This window comes from Pinus tabuliformis, chromosome 3_2, assembly GCF_031772625.1.
Source record: "Pinus tabuliformis cultivar Carrire ecotype Pingquan chromosome 3_2, CPIR1, whole genome shotgun sequence".
Classification (NCBI taxonomy): domain Eukaryota; kingdom Viridiplantae; phylum Streptophyta; class Pinopsida; order Pinales; family Pinaceae; genus Pinus; species Pinus tabuliformis.
Window position 1 is genome coordinate 137086669 of NC_142302.1, and position 21695 is coordinate 137108363.

General features: G+C 35.8%; 1 protein-coding gene across 2 annotated transcripts; it reads right to left on the reverse strand.

Annotated features, from left to right (window-relative positions):
• Positions 1–825: 825 nt before the first annotated feature.
• Positions 826–19970, reverse strand: LOC149180199 (uncharacterized). Of its 2 annotated transcripts, XM_089418148.1 has the most exons (6): positions 19891–19970; positions 3615–3721; positions 2646–2725; positions 1602–1688; positions 1417–1509; positions 826–1244 (listed from the first exon to the last, which is right to left on the reverse strand). In XM_089418148.1, the coding sequence occupies exons 3-6, from the start codon at positions 2682–2684 to the stop codon at positions 1041–1043; spliced, it is 423 nt and encodes a 140-aa protein (XP_089274274.1). In that variant the 5' UTR covers positions 2685–2725; positions 3615–3721; positions 19891–19970; the 3' UTR covers positions 826–1040. The 2 variants fall into 2 exon arrangements, with proteins under 2 accessions (XP_089274274.1, XP_089274273.1); XM_089418147.1 differs by lacking the exons at positions 2646–2725; positions 3615–3721; positions 19891–19970 and having other exon boundaries at positions 1602–1784.
• Between the last annotated feature and the right edge of the window lie 1725 nt (positions 19971–21695).

The window sequence follows — 21695 nt, forward strand, 5'->3', positions numbered from 1 at the left end:
TTTTTTTTGGTGTCTAGTTTTACATCGTTTTCACCATCCAAGTTTGCATCTTTTTTTACCTCATTTTGTGTCCACATTTGCATATAATTTTGTGTCTGAGTTCGAGCCTAAATTTGCATGAGATTAGGAATCATTTTTTACATCCAATATGGCATCCTTGGTTTCACCTTTTTTCAGCCCCATTTTGCATCTTGTTTTATGTCTTTTCTTACATCTTTTTTTTTTCTTCCTTTTTTGCACCCAAGTTTGCATCCTAAATTTACACCATTATTTGCATGATCATTTGGCATATTAATTTGTAACGTTTTTTGCTTCTTTTTAACACTCAAATTTGCATCTTATTTTACATCTAGTTGTTGTCTTTTTTTGCATCTAATTTGGTGCCCATTTATGTGTCCTTGTTTTTGCCCAATTTGATATCCTTTTGTATGCCATGTTTTGTTCCCTTCTTTGTGTCAACTATTGCACAATTTTTCACTTCTAATTTAAAACACTTTGTATGTCAATTGTTTGCATTTTGTATTAATTCCTAGTTTAACATCCAATTCTACTTTCAATTTTGCATCCATGGTTACATCCGCATTTGACTTCTTATATAGAGTATATTTTTCTTTACATATATGACCCCCTTTATAGATTCATAGTGAAATATATGATAGTTTCTAAATATCATTAAAGCAATATCACAATTCAAAATCATTTGTAAAGAAATTTAAGAGAAATTGACAACATCCATCCAAAAAAATAACAATGTGTCATTAACAATTTTCAAAACATGTATAAAATAGCAACATAATACTAATAAAATCAGAATTATTTTTAATCAAAACAACTAAAATTCAAATATGATTAACAAATCAAAATATTTCATGAATATCGTTATTCTACGATAAATTAACAACATACATAAATCAAACTCATCGTATGATTACAAAATCAAAATGTCTCATTGATATAGGGTAAATTCACAACACCCATCTAAACATAACAATGTCATTCTACACAATAATTTCTTCATAAAAAACAATGCATGTGCATGCCTAGCTACCACCACCAAGATCATCCTCATGATCATCTTGACCATCCTCATTACTCTGATCCACATCATCACGAACACCGCAACTATCATCATCATCTCCTCCTTCACCACCATCATCCTCATCCTCATCCTCATCCTCATCATCTCCTGATATATGTTGAACATAATTTGGATCATCGTCTTGGCAATCATTACCTATAGCATTCTGACAAAAAAAATCAATATTACATGTTAGTATTAATTACATAACACAACGCATGTTTTTGTTATACAATGTTAACCATAAAATGAGGTAAGATATAATATCTAATAGTACTAAAAAATAAAATGAAAATATGGTTTAAAAGTATATTGGAAATCCAACTAAGATTACATACCATAGAGTCCATCCAAACAACAAATTCAACCCATCTCTTTTGCTGCAGCACCTCCTTTTCCAAATGATTTGGAGGTCTTCCATATTTTAGTTCCTATCAATCAGTAAATAGGGAGAAATTAGATAACAATGACTTTCTTCTAGTACAAAATTTATTAAAAAATATCACATGTTTAATATACTTACAAAGGTTGTTATCAGTGCTTTTAAACCTTTCTGGCCACTACGATGAGTGACTTTTGTCTTGGTTAACCTCGCCTTGGATGCCTTGTCCTTAAACATAAACCAATTCAATTTATTTTCACACAAATACATGTATAAGATACTTATAAGTATTAATACATTCTAAATAATGTTTAATGAAAAATTCAATACCTGAATGCTCTCATTGCCGGCTTTTCTTTGTGCATCCAACTTCTCATATGATTTTACAAGTTCTTTCCATACTTTAAAAGGTATGTCAATAGGTCTTTGTTTCAGTCTTTGATCTTGAGGCATTTTTTTAATTTTTTTTGTTTGGTTGCAACGAAACCTCTTACAATTGAGCGACATTTGCAATTTTATCTTCTTAACCGACCAACCGGTACCAAATTCATTCTCTATGTCTTGTACCACCATCTTTTTTAGGTGAAGTGGAATCTTGGAGAATGTGAGGTGAAGATGATCTCTAAATCGTTGAAGGTAGGAGTCCTTTAGCCTATTTAAGAATTGTTTTCCTGCTTCTGTCCTTCTTATCTCCCCTGAGACAGGGTCATACTCTATCTTGGTACCTAAACTACCAATAGATGATGCATAAGCTGAGGATGAACAAGAATTTGCAGTCCCAGGAGTTGCCACCAGAGAAGATGTTTCAACACAATGTTCTTCATTATTGGTGTTTGATGTCAATAACACTTTTTTCGATTTTTTTCTTGATCCAAGAGAGGATGGGGAACTAATGGATTCTCCTAAAGCTTGTTGATTACCTGGACCTAGTTGATTAGCTTCAGGGGATTTTGTCTTAAGAAAATGCATTAGGGATTCAGCATCCAAAGATTGAAGTTTTTTGAGTCCTTCTATCCCAAAAACATCTTCAAGCAAGGATTCCGTTATCGGATTCTTTCCCTGTCCAAATTTCAATGATTTACCACAAAGTATAATTATAAAATTATAATTCTAACTTCAAACCTTAAACAAAAAATAAAACATATTATATTATGCAATTATTCTATAAAAACAAAGTAAGCTTACCTTTTCCGATCCACTTGCACCTCCTTCTCCACTTGCCATATCCTCAAAGTAGAAGAGATCAATAGAAAAGGATGTTCTCCCTTAAAAAACAAAGGATTGAAGGTGAATAATCTCAAAATGGCTCTCTAGGGCGGAATTTGCAAACAACTTAGTTAAAAATCCAAGTGACAATTTCTATTTTGACAATTTCTTCCTTTCTTGGAATCAGATTCTCCAGTGCTAAATGATAAAATGGTTCAGCTCTTATGCTGTCATGTATATAAAAGACCTCATGCCATTATTCCCCCCTTCATGTTTTTTCCTAAAAAAACATTACCCTTTTTACATAATTACAAAATATAAAAAGCAGCGGATTTTTACATACTTACATAATACAAATAGCAGATTTTTAGCAATTAGAAATTAGATTTACCAAATTTCCAAATGTTTTTTATCTAATTACAGAACATAAACAGCAGCAGATTTTTACATAATTACATAATACAAACAGCAGCAGATTTTTACCAATTAGAATTTTCTAATTGGTAAAAAGCTGCTGCTGTTTGTATTATGTAATTATGTAAAAATCTGCTGCTGTTTATGTTCTGTAATTAGATAAAAAAACATTTCAAAATTTGGTAAATCTAATTTCTAATTGCTAAAAATCTGCTGTTTTTATTACATAATACAAACAGCAGCAGTTTTTATCTGCTAAAAATTTGGAAGATGAAGATCTTATTCAATTTCTGTATTTAGTTTCATGCGGCAAGAACAAGATTCTTCTAAAGGAACCTAGCACTGCAACAATATCTACAAGTGATAATTTTGAATTCAATCCTCCCTTTTCGCACAAGTTGAAAAATATTAAGATTCCACTTACAGATATGAATGCAAATGAGAGGAACAGAGTGATCGAAAATGTAAAAGAAGACAGACATTTCTAAAAAGATTCAAGAATAGTTCTCATCATGAAGGCTAGAAAAATCTCACCTCAGCAACAACTATTGAGCGAGTGTGTTGAACAGCTCCAAAGCACATTCAAGCCCGAACTTAAAGCAATAAAATCCAAAATTTAGGACTTGATCTCAAAGGAGTACCTGGAACGTGACAATGAAAACAGTAATTTATTGAGATATATAGCCTAATATTGCTGATTGAGATGCAAGTTGAAAACAAATCTGTAATGCAACTTATGGTTAATTTTTATTTTATTTTAGAGAAATAAAACATATCACAGATTGGATTTTCCATGTGAGTTCGATTGACTAACATAGAAATACTCTGTTTTGCGATAGAGGATAGAAATACATAAACTAACTGTGGCAATTCATTGCTAAAATTGTCAACTCCCCCTGATTCAGTCACTAATGGAGACTGTAGAGCATTTTCAAATGGTGTGCCAGTAACAACCTTATCATTATCTTATGTAAGCTCACGATTTGTCAATGGCGTACTACATTTTGGTCCAAATAATGTGTACAAGCAAGGAGATATATCATGGCCCTCAGTATGTCCAAGAGTCTTCAGTGGTGTGTTGAAGGATTCCATCCTCTGTTCCAATGTAGGTGATGACATATTCTGTGAAACAAATTGTTTACTTATCTCTTGAAAGGAAAAAATGAAAAAATGTTACACATACAGTGCACCAACTGTGTACTATGTTCCTTAAGATGAATCTGATAAAGAAGATGGAAAAATATGAAGTTCATACATAATTTAGCTTACCTTTTCAGAATCCATCGCTGCTGTTTCATTTTCTTTCTGTAGATTCTATAACTTCCAAGGGTTTGAAGCTCCTTGCAGTCTATGATAAATCTACCAGGAGCTGGTCATGGATTGGTCCAGTGGTATGATCATATCTAGCTCCCCAAGGGATGAGTCCATGGAAGTCCAGAGTTCTCTAGAAGCATGGGACATTTCTCAAACTGTGCTTTTAAAATTGGTGGAAGCATTTGCAAATTGGATGAAAAATTGGAATGAAACTCTTCAGCAGATTGTTTTTCTTCCTACCCCACCACCACCATAAATGCCAACAAGTATATATGAAAAGGAAATATTTCAGGACTTTAGAGCTCAAAAAAGTTCAATCACTATCACCCCAAGTTCTGCTGATATGAAAGCCTATTTCTGTAGAGAAGAAGTTCTTCGATACTCTGTTCCTGACAGGGCTATCTCTTACACTACTGTAGATGGGAGTAATGCAGTTGTTGCTCCACTAAGGAAATTTGGTTGCAAACCTACCATAATGCATACACCATAGTGCATTATGACTCTTATTGAAGGATTGTCATTGGGGAACACTAAAGGAGATTACTCATTGATAATGAGCCAAAATGGAAGTAATAAAATATCCATGTTGAGAGCTATTGCGGGGATGTGGTGTTTTGGTAAAGGAACTAATAGGTTCCATATTAAACACAAAAATAAAGAATCAAATAAATCTACTTTACCAGAAGTTGTCAATCATATTTAGCGACTTAAGTCATGTTGTGATCTTGAAGTTACAGTGAATGACAAGGCCTGATCTCAAAATTTCATCTTAAGAATTGAAGGGGACTTAGGGGACAACAATAGCTTGAAACAATGGACATTTTCTTGCCTATCAATCCAAAAACTAAAGTATACATTTTCCATGTGCATACCCATCCTACAATTACTTTTAACAAGTACACATATGTTCTTAGGAGAGGACACATATGCTCATGTTTTGTAATGGAGGAGACGTATGACCAGTGGCCCATGGAAGAAAATTTCTTTGGGTTTGATGCAAATTTTGAATCTATAAGTATAGGTGCATGCATGGTATTGGAAGCCCTCTTGTGCATCCTTTGGGAGTTGATATGGTAGAAAATTTTGCTTCAATGAAAAAACTTCTAGGAGTCAAGGGTTCGAAGCTCCTTGCAGTCTATGATAAATCTACCAGGAGCTGGTCATGGATTGGTCCAGTGGTATGATCATATCTAGCTCCCCAAGGGATGAGTCCATGGAAGTCCAGAGTTCTCTAGAAGCATGGGACATTTCTCAAAATGTGCTTTTAAAATTGGTGGAAGCATTTGCAAATTGGATGAAAAATTGGAATGAAACTCTTCAGCAGATTGTTCTTCTTCCTACCCCACCACCACCATAAATGCCAACAAGTATATATGAAAAGGAAATATTTCAGGACTTTAGAGCTCAAAAAAGTTCAATCACTATCACCCCAAGTTCTGCTGATATGAAAGCCTATTTCTGTAGAGAAGAAGTTCTTTGATACTCTGTTCCTGACAGGGCTGTCTCTTACACTACTGTAGATGGGAGTTATGCAGTTGTTGCTCCACTAAGGAAATTTGGTTGCAAACCTACCACAATGCATACACCATAGTGCATTATGACTCTTATTGAAGGATTGTCATTGGGGAACACTAAAGGAGATTACTCATTGATAATGAGCCAAAATGGAAGTAATAAAATATCTATGTTGAGAGCTATTGCGGGGATGTGGTGTTTTGGTAAAGGAACTAATAGGTTCCATACTAGCAATTGTCCCAAAAGGTACAAAGAGAGGCCGATAGATTTATGAAGTTGGAATTGTTGAATTTGTATAAAAGGTCGGGCCAACTTCTAGGCTGCTATTGATATTGTATAGCTTATTAAATCTGAAATAGAGTAAAAGATATAGGAGACAGAACAGACTGGGAATGTAAGTCCTTTATACTGGAAGAGAAAAAGAGAACAGAGCAGCATGTAAACGCAGAAGAACATAAAGAAAACCACAAGACTTTCTGACTGAACATGTGTTTATTGGGGTCCAGATTCATTCACATGTATTTAAAAATGTTGACATGCTTGAACCAAAAAAGAAGAGAGCAGCAAGGGAGCAGCCAATAGGAATATCAAATGCACAATGCCTTCTTTGTTGGTATAAACAGATTTTGTTTGATGATGGTAATCATGTATTTTCTCTTGCAAATTTCAGGAATTGATTGATGCAGAGCATACAACAAACTTCTATAATCCAGCAAATTGTGATGGGTATGCTCCAGTTGGCAGTAGCTCAAATGCTTAAGAAATATGATGTTGCATTCAACTTTATCTATGATGATTTGTGTCGTTTGATTCATGAAGAAGGATTTTCTGAGGCAATGGCAGATCCAGAGGGTCTTTTTTGGCAGGTTTTTAATGCAGCTTGAAATGTTGGCATTCCTTTGGATAAGTGAAAATGCTTCTTTTTTTTCGTTTAATTAGTCATGGATACAAAAGTTCTTGATAACAGAAAACTGTTCTTGCTAAAGCTAACTGTGGTATGGAAGTTCTAAAGTTTTAAAGATTCGGGGGAGACCGTTCTAGAGATTCCCGTCTGTCAACTGCTGGATTGTCAACATGAAATAAAACGAGGAGATTTCTAGCTTATCAATCCAAGGAGACTCCTTTCCTTTACATAAGGAGCTGATCAATCCAAGACAAAGTGGGAAGGACTACAATGCATAGATGTATGTCATCATCTCGTGACACTCGATAATCATGAAAAAAAACATAAAGAAGCTCATAACATATAGAAATAGAAGAAAGAGACTCCTTTACATGAGGAGTTGATCAATCAAGGACTCATGCAGAAGCGCTTTTTAATGCATATTAGACACACACATTGTCAATACACCAATCAGTCAAGAAAACGTGTCAATTAACAGACCATATGCCATGACAAATCTCAATCCCTTACAACATTTAATCAAGAAAACATTTCAATTAGCAAACCAGCCATGACAAATCTCAATCCCTAACAACATTTAGTCAAGAAAACATGTCAATAAAAGAAAACGGTATATTTTTATGTTCAGATTGTTTTGTGAAGTTTTAGAAATTGTGCTGAGGATCGTTCCTAAATTTTAAAAATTATTACTCTGGCAAGTAGAGTGGAACTTGTTCTGAGGTTAAAAATTTAATAGAAAGAGGGAGACTTAATGTTTAAGGGCTAAACAGTGAGGATTTAACGGAGGATTTTAACGTGCTCAAGTTTAAGATGCAAAAACATTAAAGCACAAACACAAAATATGAGGAGATCCCGTGAAAATGGGTTGGGAGTATCAGAACGGTCTAATTGCACTGCTGAATCTGTTTTGAAATTCCAATCTCCAATAAATCTGGAAAAATAAAATAAAAATATTCAATTCTGAAAAAATAATGTATAATCTAATTCTAAAAATTTAAATAAAAACATCCCATTCTGTAAAAGTAAAGTAAAAACATCTCATATTTACTACTAACGATAGTTTCCAACTGTTACATGTGTTGCTGCTAGTTCTGCCATCGTAGAGCTAAGAGTTATTTCTGTGTCGTTTTTCAGGTAATTCTGTTTCATCTCCAGTCAAACTACCGTGCCAACGTCGTGGTATTTTTCCATTGATACGTGAAAGCCAATAACTGCCGTGCCCGATTTTTCAAGTGGACTATACTCATTAAGCACAACAGTTCTGCAAAGGCCAAGCAAGTAGCCAATTCTCATGGAATAATTACCACACAGAGCACCAAGGGAGCAGCCAATAGGAATATCAAATGCACAATGCCTTCTTTGTTGGTATACACAGATTTTGTTTGATGATGGTAATCATGTATTTTCTCTTGCAAATTTCAGGAATTGATTGATGGAGAGCATACAACAGGCTTCTATAATCCAACAATTTGTGATGGGTATGCTCCAGTTGGCAGTAGCTCAAATGCTTAAGAAATACGATGTTGCATTCAACTTTATCTATGATGATTTGTGTCGTTTGATTCATGAAGAAGGATTTTCTGAGGCAATGGCAGATCCAGAGGGTCTTGTTTGGCAGGTTTTTAATGCAGCTTGAAACGTTGGCATTCCTTTGGATAAGTGAAAATGCTTTTTTTTTGTTTAATTAGTCAGGGATACAAAAGTTCTCGATAACGAAAAAATGTTCTTGCTAAAGCTAACTGTGGAATGGAAGTTCTAAAGTTTTAAAGATTCGGGGGAGACCGTTCTAGAGATTCCCGTCTGTCAACTGCTGGATTGTCAACATGAAATAAAACGAGGAGACTCATAGCTTATCAATCCAAGGAGACTCCTTTCGTTTACATAAGGAGCTGATCAATCCAAGATAAAGTGGGAAGGACTACAATGCATAGATGTATGTCATCATCTCGTGACACTCGATAATCATGACAAAAAACATAAAGAATCTCATAACATATAGAAATAGAAGAAAGAGACTCCTTTACATCAGGAGTTGATCAATCAAGGACTCACGCAGAAGCGCTTTTTAATGAATATGAGCCACACACATTGTCAATACCCCAATCAGTCAAGAAAACATGTCAATTAACAGACCATATGCCATGACAAATCTCAATCCCTTACAACATTTAATCAAGAAAACATTTTAATTAGCAAACCAGCCATGACAAATCTCAATCCCTAACAACATTTAGTCAAGAAACATGTCAATAAAAGGAAACGGTATATTTCTATGTTCAGATTGTTTTGTGAAGTTTTAGAAATAGTGTTGAGGATCGTTCCTAAATTTTAAAAACTATTACTCTGGCAAGTAGAGTGGAACTTGATCTGAGCTTAAACATTTAATAGAATGAGGGAGACTTAACGTTTAAGGGATTAACAGTGAGGATTTAACGGAGGATTTTAACGTGCTCAAGTTTAAGATGAAAAACATTAAAGCACAAACACAAAATATGAGGAGAGCCCGCAGCCTAACATTGAATACAAAACTGCCTTAAAAGAGTGAATACCTATATACACCCCAGCTATAAAATTCAAGGATTTTAACGTGCTCAAATTTAAGATGCAAAAACTGGCACAAGAAGAACAAGAACAGTGATAATTTAATATAACCAGTGATTGCCAACAACCAGAGAAGAAGAACAGCAACAACAACCGACAGACCAAAGAAACGATTAACTCTGAGGGCAAACAGCCAGGGAAAAAGAACAGCAACAACAACCGGGAGACCAAAGAAACGATTAACGCTGAGGCCAAGAGTGCAAGAAGATGGGGATGAAATACATGACTGTAGAAGATTTCACTAATGGCAGATCGCTTCCGTGACTGATGTAGCTTATATGACTGTATTATGCATTTAGTATGCAAACTATGAACACGCATAAAATAGTAAAAAGCGTTTGCTGTATAGTATGCAATTTAGAATGGCAAAGATGGAAAACGCATATAAAAATCTACAGCGGCTGCTGTTTCCTTGGTTGTTTGGTGGTGTTCCATGCGGAGGTAAAGCTGGATATTTTCTGCAACTGCCTAAAACGCAGATCCTTCTATGCCGCTATGAGATTTTATGTAAGTTCCGGAAGCATGAGGGTTACGTGGACCACAGGTATTTAATTATTGCAGGCAGACAAAAACTACAGCGGCTGCTGTTTCCATGGTTGTTTGGTGGTGTTCCATGCGGAGGGAGATAAAGCTGGATATTTTCTGCAACTGGCTAAAACACGCATCCTTCTATGCCGCTATGAGATTTTATGTAGGTTCCAGAAACCTGCGGTGCCACCTAATGAGGGTTACGTGTGCCACCTAATGAGGGTTACGTGGACCATAGGTATATAATTTTCGCAGCGGACAAAAATGGTAGGAAACCATGCCAGATGTCAACAGGAAATTGAAAGTGTTGACGACTGTGTTGATGCATAGGAAGGCCTATCGGCCTAATTAAACACAAAAATAAAGAATCAAATAAATCTACTTTACCAGAAGTTGTCAATCATATTCAGCGACTTAAGTCATGTTGTGATCTTGAAGTTACAGTGAATGACAAGGCCTGATCTCAAAATTTCATCTTAAGAATTGAAGGGGACTTAGGGGACAACAATAGCTTGAAACAATGGACATTTTCTTGCCTATCAATCCAAAAACTAAAGTATACATTTTCCATGTGCATACCCATCCTACAATTACTTTTAACAAGTACACATATGTTCTTAGGAGAGGACACATATGCTCATGTTTTGTAATGGAGGAGACGTATGACCAGTGGCCCATGGAAGAAAATTTCTTTGGGTTTGATGCAAATTTTGAATCTATAAGTATAGGTGCATGCATGGTATTGGAAGCCCTCTTGTGCATCCTTTGGGAGTTGATATGGTAGCAAATTTTGCTTCAATGAAAAAACTTCTAGGAGTCAAGGGTTCGAAGCTCCTTGCAGTCTATGATAAATCTACCAGGAGCTGGTCATGGATTGGTCCAGTGGTATGATCATATCTAGCTCCCCAAGGGATGAGTCCATGGAAGTCCAGAGTTCTCTAGAAGCATGGGACATTTCTCAAAATGTGCTTTTAAAATTGGTGGAAGCTAAGTCAGATGATCTTTGGTATCATAGAGATTTGTTCCTTTCACTTCTTCATAGGCACCTTACTAGCTAGTGCCAGTGAGAAGTATCAGTGAGTTCTGAGGGAGCAACATATCTTTTCTTACTATGCCAACTATATGCCCTAGACTAACGTAGAGGAACGTGTCAGTCGACCTGTGTGTTAATGTTATACATAATGCAGAGGAACAAAGTCTTATACATCGTGAGCCATATGAACTGTGTAGAGCCAAGAGCCATCGGTAATAGATTTGGCAGTAACAACATACCAAGCAGCTCTGCTATTGCTGTTCAATGAAGCTACGAAGCTGAGATGTGTAGAAATTAAATCTCAACTAAATTTGGAAGATGAAGATCTTATTTGACTTCTGTATTTAGTTTCATGTGGCAAGAACAAGATTCTTCTAAAGGAACCTAGCACTACAACAATATCTACAAGTGATAATTTTGAATTCAATCCTCCCTTTTCGAACAAGTTGAAAAAAAATTAAGATTCCACTTACAGATATGAATGCAAATGAGATGAATAGAGTGATTGAAAATGTAAAAGAAGACAGACATTTCTAAATAGATTCAACAATAGTTCTCATGATGAAGGCTAGAAAAATCTTACCTCAGCAACAACTACTGAGTGAGTGTGTTGAACAACTCCAAAGCACATTCAAGCCCGAACTTAAAGCAATAAAATCCAGAATTCAGGGCTTGACCTCAAAGGAGTACCTGGAACGTGACAATGAAAACAGTAATTTATTGAGATATATAGCCTAATATCGCTGATTGAGATGCAAGTCAAAAACAAATCTGAAATGCAACTTATGATTAATTTTGTTTTATTTTAGAGAAATAAAACATATCACAGATTGGATTTTCCATGTGAGTTCGACTAACTAACATAGAAATACTCTGTTTTGCGATAGAGGATGAAGAAGATTTCTAGGTCACTTGCAAATCACTCACCCAGTTCTACCTTCAAGAGGAGGGACTTGTAAAATCTGCTGCTGTTTGTATTATGTAATTATGTAAAAATCTGTTGCTGTTTATGTTCTGTAATTAGATAAAGAAACATTTCAAAATTTGGTAAATCTAATTTCTAATTGCTAAAAATCTGCTGTTTTTATGACATAATACAAACAGCGTCAGTTTTTACCAATTAGAAATTTCTATTTTCTAAAAAAAAACATTTCTCTTTTTAACATCAGCATATTTTTATATAATTACATACAAACAGCAGCAGACTACTAGTAAAAATTTACCAATTAGAAATTAGAAATTAGAAAGAAATCTATAAGTATCTTTGGAAAGAAAAATCTACTAGTAAAAATTTATAAAATATTACTAAGGGACTAAGAAGGTGCTGTTCCTAGAAGGAAGAAGTCTATGCTCGAGAGTTGGTGATGCCTGCATGTTGGTTGGGAGGAACAAGCACTCTCCAATAGATTTCCCAAAGGAATTTGTAAGTTTTTATTTGTGCTTAATAACAGACTTAAGATTATTTTGAAGTGGTATATTGGTTTGTTTTGACAACAAGGTTATTTTGGTCAAATCATTTTTGCGGTATTTAAAATTACATGAAACTTATATGAGTTTATTATCTGCATTAGGATTCCTTGGAAATCTACCCATGTGAAAACCTTAATGCTGTAATATCTTCCCATTCTGACTTGAATTAATGTTTGGATCTTGATGCTGAAATGACACAGTTGTGTCTTTGCCTAAGGTGACTAAGGTGACTAAGGTTGCTGTAAGCACTGATGTGGGGTCCCATAACCACCTCATGGATGAGACTGGAATAAATAGTCCTTGTTTATTACTAAGATTGATAGAGTATATCTGCAATTGTAAATTAAATAACTGGATAATGATTGATTGATATGAATTTATTAAGGATGATATCGACATTGGGCCTCTTGACTGTGTATAGATATACAGTGATTGGTCACGAGGTGTGTGGCCTTTGACCTTTCATTGGCATAATTAGTACTGTTCCTACTACATTGCCACCCTCTTAAGAATGTTTTGTCCTCAAAGCATAGTAAATGAGATTTTCTCTTGCTGAGCATGCTTTCTTGGTAGCATCATCTTTATTTAGTTGTGGGAGTTTGACTCAGTTCTTGATTTGAGTGATGGTGAGGTTCCTTTGCAGTGTGCACATCATATTCTAAAGTCTTTTGGCCTAGTTATTCAATGTGAAACCTTGATAATCCATGGTAACATACTTTCTTTGTGGTTATATGTTTGTCTGTGTTTCTTGCCCCCTTTCTATTAGTTGTAGATCATTTGTGATGGGAACTTTCAACCCATATAGTTCATAATTTTGTCTTTTCTAGTTAAATTACTTGAACTATTCTTCAAGTTTAATTTTATAAGCACCCCACTGCATCAACTATTCAACACCTAGTACCCTACCCATCTCATTTAGCTGAAGAGCATAGAGTTGTGTTAAATGTTCCAATTCTTGTATTTGAACCATGACTTTATGGAATCTTTTTACTGTCTTGACCTTTTATCGATCAATGATTTTAACTATGGAGTGGGGTACACAATTAGGTTCAGTTGCTTAGCTTAGTTGATGTCTATACAGTTATGGGTACTGTTGGAATCTACAAGTATTCTTTTGCTGCTCTTCTAAGGTGCACCATATCTTTCTTTCTGTTTAAGCCAACAGTCACAGCTAAAATTTCTTCTTTAGAGCCACTAGGTGGGTCCACCTCTGATATTTGATCTGATGGATTGTTTGGCAGCATAATTTTTTGTGTTTTTAAAAGTGTATGTTGAGCATCGGGCAGCTAGGATTTAATAACTTGCCATCTGGAGATGCAATTGCTGCATCGAACTACATTATGATGGAACCAAATCCAGGGGTTGAGACAGACATAGTAGCTCCAATATTGGATTTTGTGGGAAGTGATATTTATCTTGAATGTTACCCTGCAATGTTAATCACTCATAATGATGTTGTATCTAGCAAACTTCAGTTCATCTTTGGAGACAGTAAGAATAATCCTTTATCTTATTCTCAACATCTAAAATGGCAATGTCCCTTTGATCTTAGAGACCCCATGCTCCTTTCCAAGCAAACACAGTGGGTATGGACAAGACAACATGGGAGGTATTTATTTCCTGTTGAGATTCTAAGGGTCGAAGATGTAATTCTTTTACCCGCAGTTGTTGTGGCTCCCATATATTTCACTGGCAAAAATAAAATTTTGAGTAATAAATTAATCCTATTTTGTTCCCAATCACGTGTTAGGGGATTTCTCGATAATTATGCACTAGATACCTGTCATGGATTTCTTAGGCAAGTGCAGTGATATTATGGACCAAAGAAATAGCCTATTGGTAGAAAACTCAAAACCAAAGGGAGCTTGTTTGGATATTGATCAATGTAATGGAGCTAATGCTTTTGAAGTTTTCGAAAAACTTTTAACAATGCAAACACCATAGTGCATTATGACTCTTATTGAAGGATTGTCATTAGGGAACACTAAAGGAGATTACTCATTGATAATGAGCCAAAATGGAAGTAATAAAATATCTATGTTGAGAGCTATTGCGGGGATGTGGTGTTTTGGTAAAGGAACTAATAGGTTCCATATTAAACACAAAAATAAAGAATCAAATAAATCTACTTTACCAGAAGTTGTCAATCATATTCAGCGACTTAAGTCATGTTGTGATCTTGAAGTTACAGTGAATGACAAGGCCTGATCTCAAAATTTCATCTTAAGAATTGAAGGGGACTTAGGGGACAACAATAGCTTGAAACAATGGACATTTTCTTGCCTATCAATCCAAAAACTAAAGTATACATTTTCCATGTGCATACCCATCCTACAATTACCTTTAACAAGTACACATATGTTTTTAGGAGAGGACACATATGCTCATGTTTTGTAATGGAGGAGACGTATGACCAGTGGCCCATGGAAGAAAATTTCTTTGGGTTTGATGCAAATTTTGAATCTATAAGTATAGGTGCATGCATGGTATTGGAAGCCCTCTTGTGCATCCTTTGGGAGTTGATATGGTAGCAAATTTTGCTTCAATGAAAAAACTTCTAGGAGTCAAGGGTTCGAAGCTCCTTGCAGTCTATGATAAATCTACCAGGAGCTGGTCATGGATTGGTCCAGTGGTATGATCATATCTAGCTCCCCAAGGGATGAGTCCATGGAAGTCCAGAGTTCTCTAGAAGCATGGGACATTTCTCAAAATGTGCTTTTAAAATTGGTGGAAGCATTTGCAAATTGGATGAAAAATTGGAATGAAACTCTTTAGCAGATTGTTCTTCTTCCTACCCCACCACCACCATAAATGCCAACAAGTATATATGAAAAGGAAATATTTTAGGACTTTAGAGCTCAAAAAAGTTCAATCACTATCACCCCAAGTTCTGCTAATATGAAAGCCTATTTCTGTAGAGAAGAAGTTCTTCGATACTCTGTTCCTGACAGGGCTGTCTCTTACACTACTGTAGATGGGAGTAATGCAGTTGTTGCTCCACTAAGGAAATTTGGTTGCAAACCTACCTTAAAGGCTCAAGACCATTTTATGTTGAAGCCTGATAGGCCCCCGCATATGACAATACTATGACTTCTGAGAGATGCAACTGCTAGATTTCCTAGGAGCATCGACACAAGGGAAAATGTTTGTACACTTATCAGGGATTCCCAGTACATTGTAGAAGATGTATCAGATGCACAGGTTAATCAGGTTATTAGTGGAGCATTGGATTACCTGCATTATGAGTGTGATCCTTGTGTGCAATTTTATGGACATAGAAAATTGTGGGTTTACTTACACTCTGAAAGAGTTGAAGAATATTTTGTCAATAACTATGTGATTCAATTTGATTTTAGTTTTGTACTCTTTGATGTATTCTGGAGTACAAAAGATCGTGGAGAGTTCTTTGATGCTCTAACTATCTAAATCATCATCGATAAAAACTCTAGTTGGAAATGATAGAAATCAATTTGCATAAACAAGAGGTAGTCTGTGAAATATCAATTATGCTACACTGAATTCAAAATCATAGCACATGACTAACACAGAGCCAATCCTGATTTCTATTTTTATCTTTGCACAATTGGACACAATGGGCCATGTAGAATTTCTATTCCAAGTTTGGATAAAAATGAATTTGCACACAACTTCTTCCACAAATGTTTGTAATATAGATAGTGTTATGGAGCACCATGATTTTTGCATATGTACAAAATGGTCTTCGTCATGAAGCTTTGATCTCTTTCATCATTTATACATTATAGGATTGAAGCCCAAATTTGTGACCTTTGCAAGCATTCTCCATGAATATGCTGATCTATTAGTCCCACAAGAAGGTCAGGAAGTCCATGTCTATATAATAAAGAATAGATTGAAGGGGCATTATTTTGTGGGGAATGCACTAATAGATATATACACCAATTGTGGATTTGTCGATATTGCTCACACTGATTTTGAGGGCATGTCTCAAAGAGGCATAGTCTCATGGAATTTACTAATGATGGGTTATGTAAGGCTCATAGTCTCATCATCTCATGGAAGTAAGAAGTGTAGTGAGGCCAATAAATTCTTCTGTCAAAAGGGTATTGGATGTGGTAAACTCTAATGAGGTAAACTCAAAGAAGATTTCTCTAGACCTCAGTAGACTGATCCATCTATGTTGAGCCTTTAGAGACTACTCCTAAGTACAGGAAAGCATGAATAGATTGAATTTGAGTTCAATATGAGAAAAGAAAATTTCAAAAGTTCAATATCACCACTGGAGATATTATTAATATCCATGATAAGGGAGGAGTCCCCTTACAGAATAATCTTGACAATGTTGGTGTTCGTCAAGCCCCACAAGGGTACAAGATAACAACATATAGTGGAAAAGAAAGAAGCCAATCCTTTCCACAATAGAACTTTTCTGAGTGTGGACATATACTAGCAACAAAAGAACCAATCTTCAAGTTTTTATGCCAAATCGAATATGAGCTGAGATGAGAGCATGACTAGAACTGCACACTTCAATTGTCAAGAAACAGGTCTGGCTAAAGATACTACGTTACAGGTTTTAAAAACACTTTAAAGATACTAGGTTAAGAAAGAGTATGTTGGTGGCAGCATAATTTTTTGTAGGTTTTAAAAATGGTTTTAAAAACACTGGTTACAGGTGGTCCAGGTTCAGGAGTAGTAGCACCAGTAGCAGCATCATAGGGAGTCTCTTAGCTAAGTTGTTGATAGAGTAGATCTAGATCCAGTGGTTGATGAAGCTGTTGATTACCATCATCATGTTGAGCTTGATGACCTATAAGCAGTTGCTATTTTAGTTCCATTACCCGGAGCATACCTGAAAGTTAGAGAGCCAAAGCATCCATCTACTGACATTTGGGTCAATACCTGGGATAACCAAAACCTGCTGAGTTCTTATTTGCTGGGAAGGGATTGAAGCTAGCTTTTGGGTGAGAATACGAAGCCTATGGTGGGCACTGCTCTGTTGCTCCCTCTGGTTCATCTACATGACATGCTGGTTACTGTATCGATCAGAGAGAAAAATGTGTCTCATTCTAATAGAGAAATAGGTTGATCGTGAAGATCAAAATAGAAGTTTCGGGTGAGGTATAAGTGGAGAGGATCCTTGATGTGTTCTTTTAGGAGCTCGAGTAATAGGTTATGAGAAACTTGGTCGAAACAGCTAGAATATCTGCATGCACTAATCGTTGAACCCCGCTCCATCGTTGAACGTCTAACGTCTAATAAGAAAGAAATAGTGATTGATATTGACGACCATTGATATTGACAAAAGATAGGAAGGTTTAGTTGTCAGGATAGAGAATCTCAAAAGGTGGTAAACCCTACTACTAATAGCAGTATGAGTAATTACAGCAGTTGCTTGTATGCATTCACTAATAAGAAATAATTATTTGCTTTCTCAATCGACTAGTAATAATCCACATCTTACACTTTTGAAAGCTTTCATGTAGTCAAACACACATCCATTGACCACCAACCGTCGAAACATGTATCGTATTATGAACGAATTACTAGATCCCCTCCATAAGTCATATGCAATTATGTTATAACCAACCTAATGAATGCAGAAACGATACAGAATGCTGTGAAATGCATCTCACTCTTGCTTAGACCCGCGGGTCACGAAGAAAGAATTATAGATCTTATTCACAGCAAGTAGGTGTATACTATGCATCCATGGATGGAAAGACAAATTGCACCGGTGATACCAGGTGATGCCTTAGAAATTTTTGCATACCTCCCACCCAATCCAATTTGTTCAATTTCTCGTCGAAAGTAGCATAGATCACAAGAAAATGTCGGTCACTGAGAACATCAAAATGACTATTGATCCACCCACCCCAATCCCCGAACGAAGTCGCTTGTCCGCATCTTGAAAGGATATCTGGCTGTCAAAATGGATGTACTAGGACCCTGACAATTTTGTGTCCACCAGAAACCTATCAATTACTTTGGCTATACCCTCTTTACCCTTCCTTTCATTACACCAATCTTACAAATAGCATGCACTTTCAGAACCTAGTCAAAGAGCTCCCAACTCCAATGGTTTTTCAGACTGGTTATGATTTGAAACCCTGCTTCGTCTGAAACCCCAAGTGTAGAAGATAGTTTTGATTTTGAAATGCTAATAGTATTGACAGTGGATGTCAACAATATCACTGACTGCCAGAACAATCTGCCCATGCATATGCTCTTCCTTGATTATGATATTGAAGATAGGCAAAGGAAATTATACCAATGAGATAGATCAATGCTTCAGAGAATGAAGATCGGTGGATACTCCTGGACTTATTATGGAGATTGAAGACACAACAAAAGTCTGACATTCCTTAGAAGTGAAGTCAGATGATCTTTGGTATCATAGAGATTTGTTCCTTTCACTTCTTGATAGTCACCTTACTAGCTAGTGCTAGTGAGAAGTATCAGTGAGTTCTGAGGGAGCAACATATCTTTTCTTACTATGCCAACTATATGCCGTAGACTTGAATCTAAACAACGAATTGTAAACAATGGTATCTTGTAACTTAAAAAAAAAACTCAACAGTGCCTTGTGGATCTTAAATTCAACAAGTTTATTTATGCTGGTCTCTGTAAGATTACAGTCTTCATTAGGGGTTCTTTCCATGGTCATATAAGATGATGCCATTTGATGCTATTGGTTACATTACATATAAACATCGAATTCTCAACAATGGTGTCTTGTCACTTAAAAAATACTCAACGATGCCTTATGGTTCTTAAACTCAACATGTTTATTTATGCTGGTCTCTGTAAGATTACAGTCTTCATTAGGAGTTATTTCCATGGTCATATAAGATGATGCCATTTTGACGCTATTGGTTAGATTACATATATATGGAGTATCGATTCCATATTAACTATGCATCAATGCCAAAATATGTCGCAGAGAAGCAATGCAGATTGATGCCATTCAGTCAAACTGACTTTGTTGTAGAGGAACGTGTCAGTCAACCTGTGTGTTAATGTTATACATAATGCAGAGGAACAAAGTCTTATACATCGTGAGCCATATGAACTGTGTAGAGCCAAGAGCCATCGGTAATAGATTTGGCAGTAACAACATACCAAGCATCTCTGCTATTGTTGTTCAATGAAGCTACGAAGCTGAGCTGTGTAGAAATTAAATCTCAACTAAATTTGGAAGATGAAGATCTTATTCAATTTCTGTATTTAGTTTCATGTGGCAAGAACAAGATTCTTCTAAAGGAACCTAGCACTACAACAATACCTACAAGTGATAATTTTGAATTCAATCCTCCCTTTTCGAACAAGTTGAAAAAAAATTAAGATTCCACTTACAGATATGAATGCAAATGAGATGAAGAGAGTGATTGAAAATGTAAAAGAAGACAGACATTTCTAAATAGATTCAACAATAGTTCTCATGATGAAGGCTAGAAAAATCTTACCTCAGCAACAACTACTGAGTGAGTGTGTTGAACAGCTCCAAAGCACATTCAAGCCCGAACTTAAAGCAATAAAATCCAGAATTCAAGACTTGATCTCAAAGGAGTACCTGGAACGTGACAATGAAAACAGTAATTTATTGAGATATAGCCTAATATCGCTGATTGAGATGCAAGTCAAAAACAAATCTGAAATGCAACTTATGATTAATTTTGTTTTATTTTAGAGAAATAAAACATATCACAGATTGGATTTTCCATGTGAGTTCGACTGACTAACATAGAAATACTCTGTTTTGTGATAGAGGATAAAGAAGATTTCCAGGTCACTTGCAAATCACTCACCCAGTTCTACCTTCAAGAGGAGGGACTTTAGATAATGCATGGTTTCTGTGCCACAACTCATCACAGGAGAGAACACTGCTCCACTCATGCTACTGTTCCTTAAATTTTGTTTTATGTTTCAGACAGGGAGTTCCATCCCTTCGTCTACAAGGAAATAACATAAAGTGGCGATGGATCGATATAGAAGTTGAAACTATTAGGATCTAAAGGAGTGGTGGTTTTATCCACTACTCTAGCTAGTGCCTAAAAAATATAAAATTTGGGTTTGGTGGTTGTGAATTCCATTTTCGCTGAAGGTAGGTATAGCCTAATTTTGTGTCCACCAGAAACCTATCAATTATTTTTGCTATACTCTCCTTACCCTTCCTTTCATTACACCAACCTTACAAATAGCATGCACTTTCAGAACCTAACCACATTTTTCCAGTGTAAGTGAACACCTCGGATCAATTTCTCAATCCCTTCTTTAGCTTTAATGGGCTTCTTCCCCTTACCTTTGTTGGTAGCAATGTTTTTGATGTCAACAAATCAAACTGTAGTCAAAGAGCCCCCAACTCCAATGATTTTTCAGACTGGTTATGATTTGAAACCCTGCTTCCATTGAAACCCCAATTGTAGAAGATAGTTTTGATTTTGAAATGCTAATAGTATAGACAGTGGATGTCAACAATATCACTGACTGCCAGAACAATCTGCCCATGCATATGCTCTTCCTTGATTATGATATTGAAGATAGGCAAAGGAAATTATACCAATGAGATAGATCTATGCTTCAGAGAATGAAGATCAATGGATACTCCTGGACTTATTATGGAGACTGAAGACACAACAAAAGTATGACATTCCTTAGAAGTGAAGTCAGATGATCTTTGGTATCATAGAGATTTGTTCCTTTCACTTCTTCATAGGCACCTTACTAGCTAGTGCCAGTGAGAAGTATCAGTGAGTTCTGAGGGAGCAACATATATTTTTTACTATGCCAACTATATGCCCTAGACTTGAATATTAACTATGCATCAGTGGCAACATATTTCGCAGAGAAGCAATGTAGATTCATTCAAACTGACTTTGTTATAGAGGAACGTGTTAGTTAACCTGTGTGTTAATTTTATACATAATGCAGAGGAACAAAGTCAAGTCTTATACATCGTGAGCCATATGAACTGTGTAGAGCCAAAGACACATCTATATATATACAGAGGATAGTGAGACACATGTGCAGTGAACCCTACTATGTCGCAAAGGAACAATGTCTCTATGTCAATGTGATCATTGATGAATGGATGAACAGTGTACAATGTAGTATACAAGAGATGGGAGACTGTAACTGAGAGCAATAACAAGGTCCCTTAAGAACAATAAAGATTTAGAGCGAGAGACTTCCTGTGGCGAGAGTCATGTAAAAAAACCTACAAACTTTGTAACCAGTCATTACATCAGAGGGAACAACACATCAGTACTAT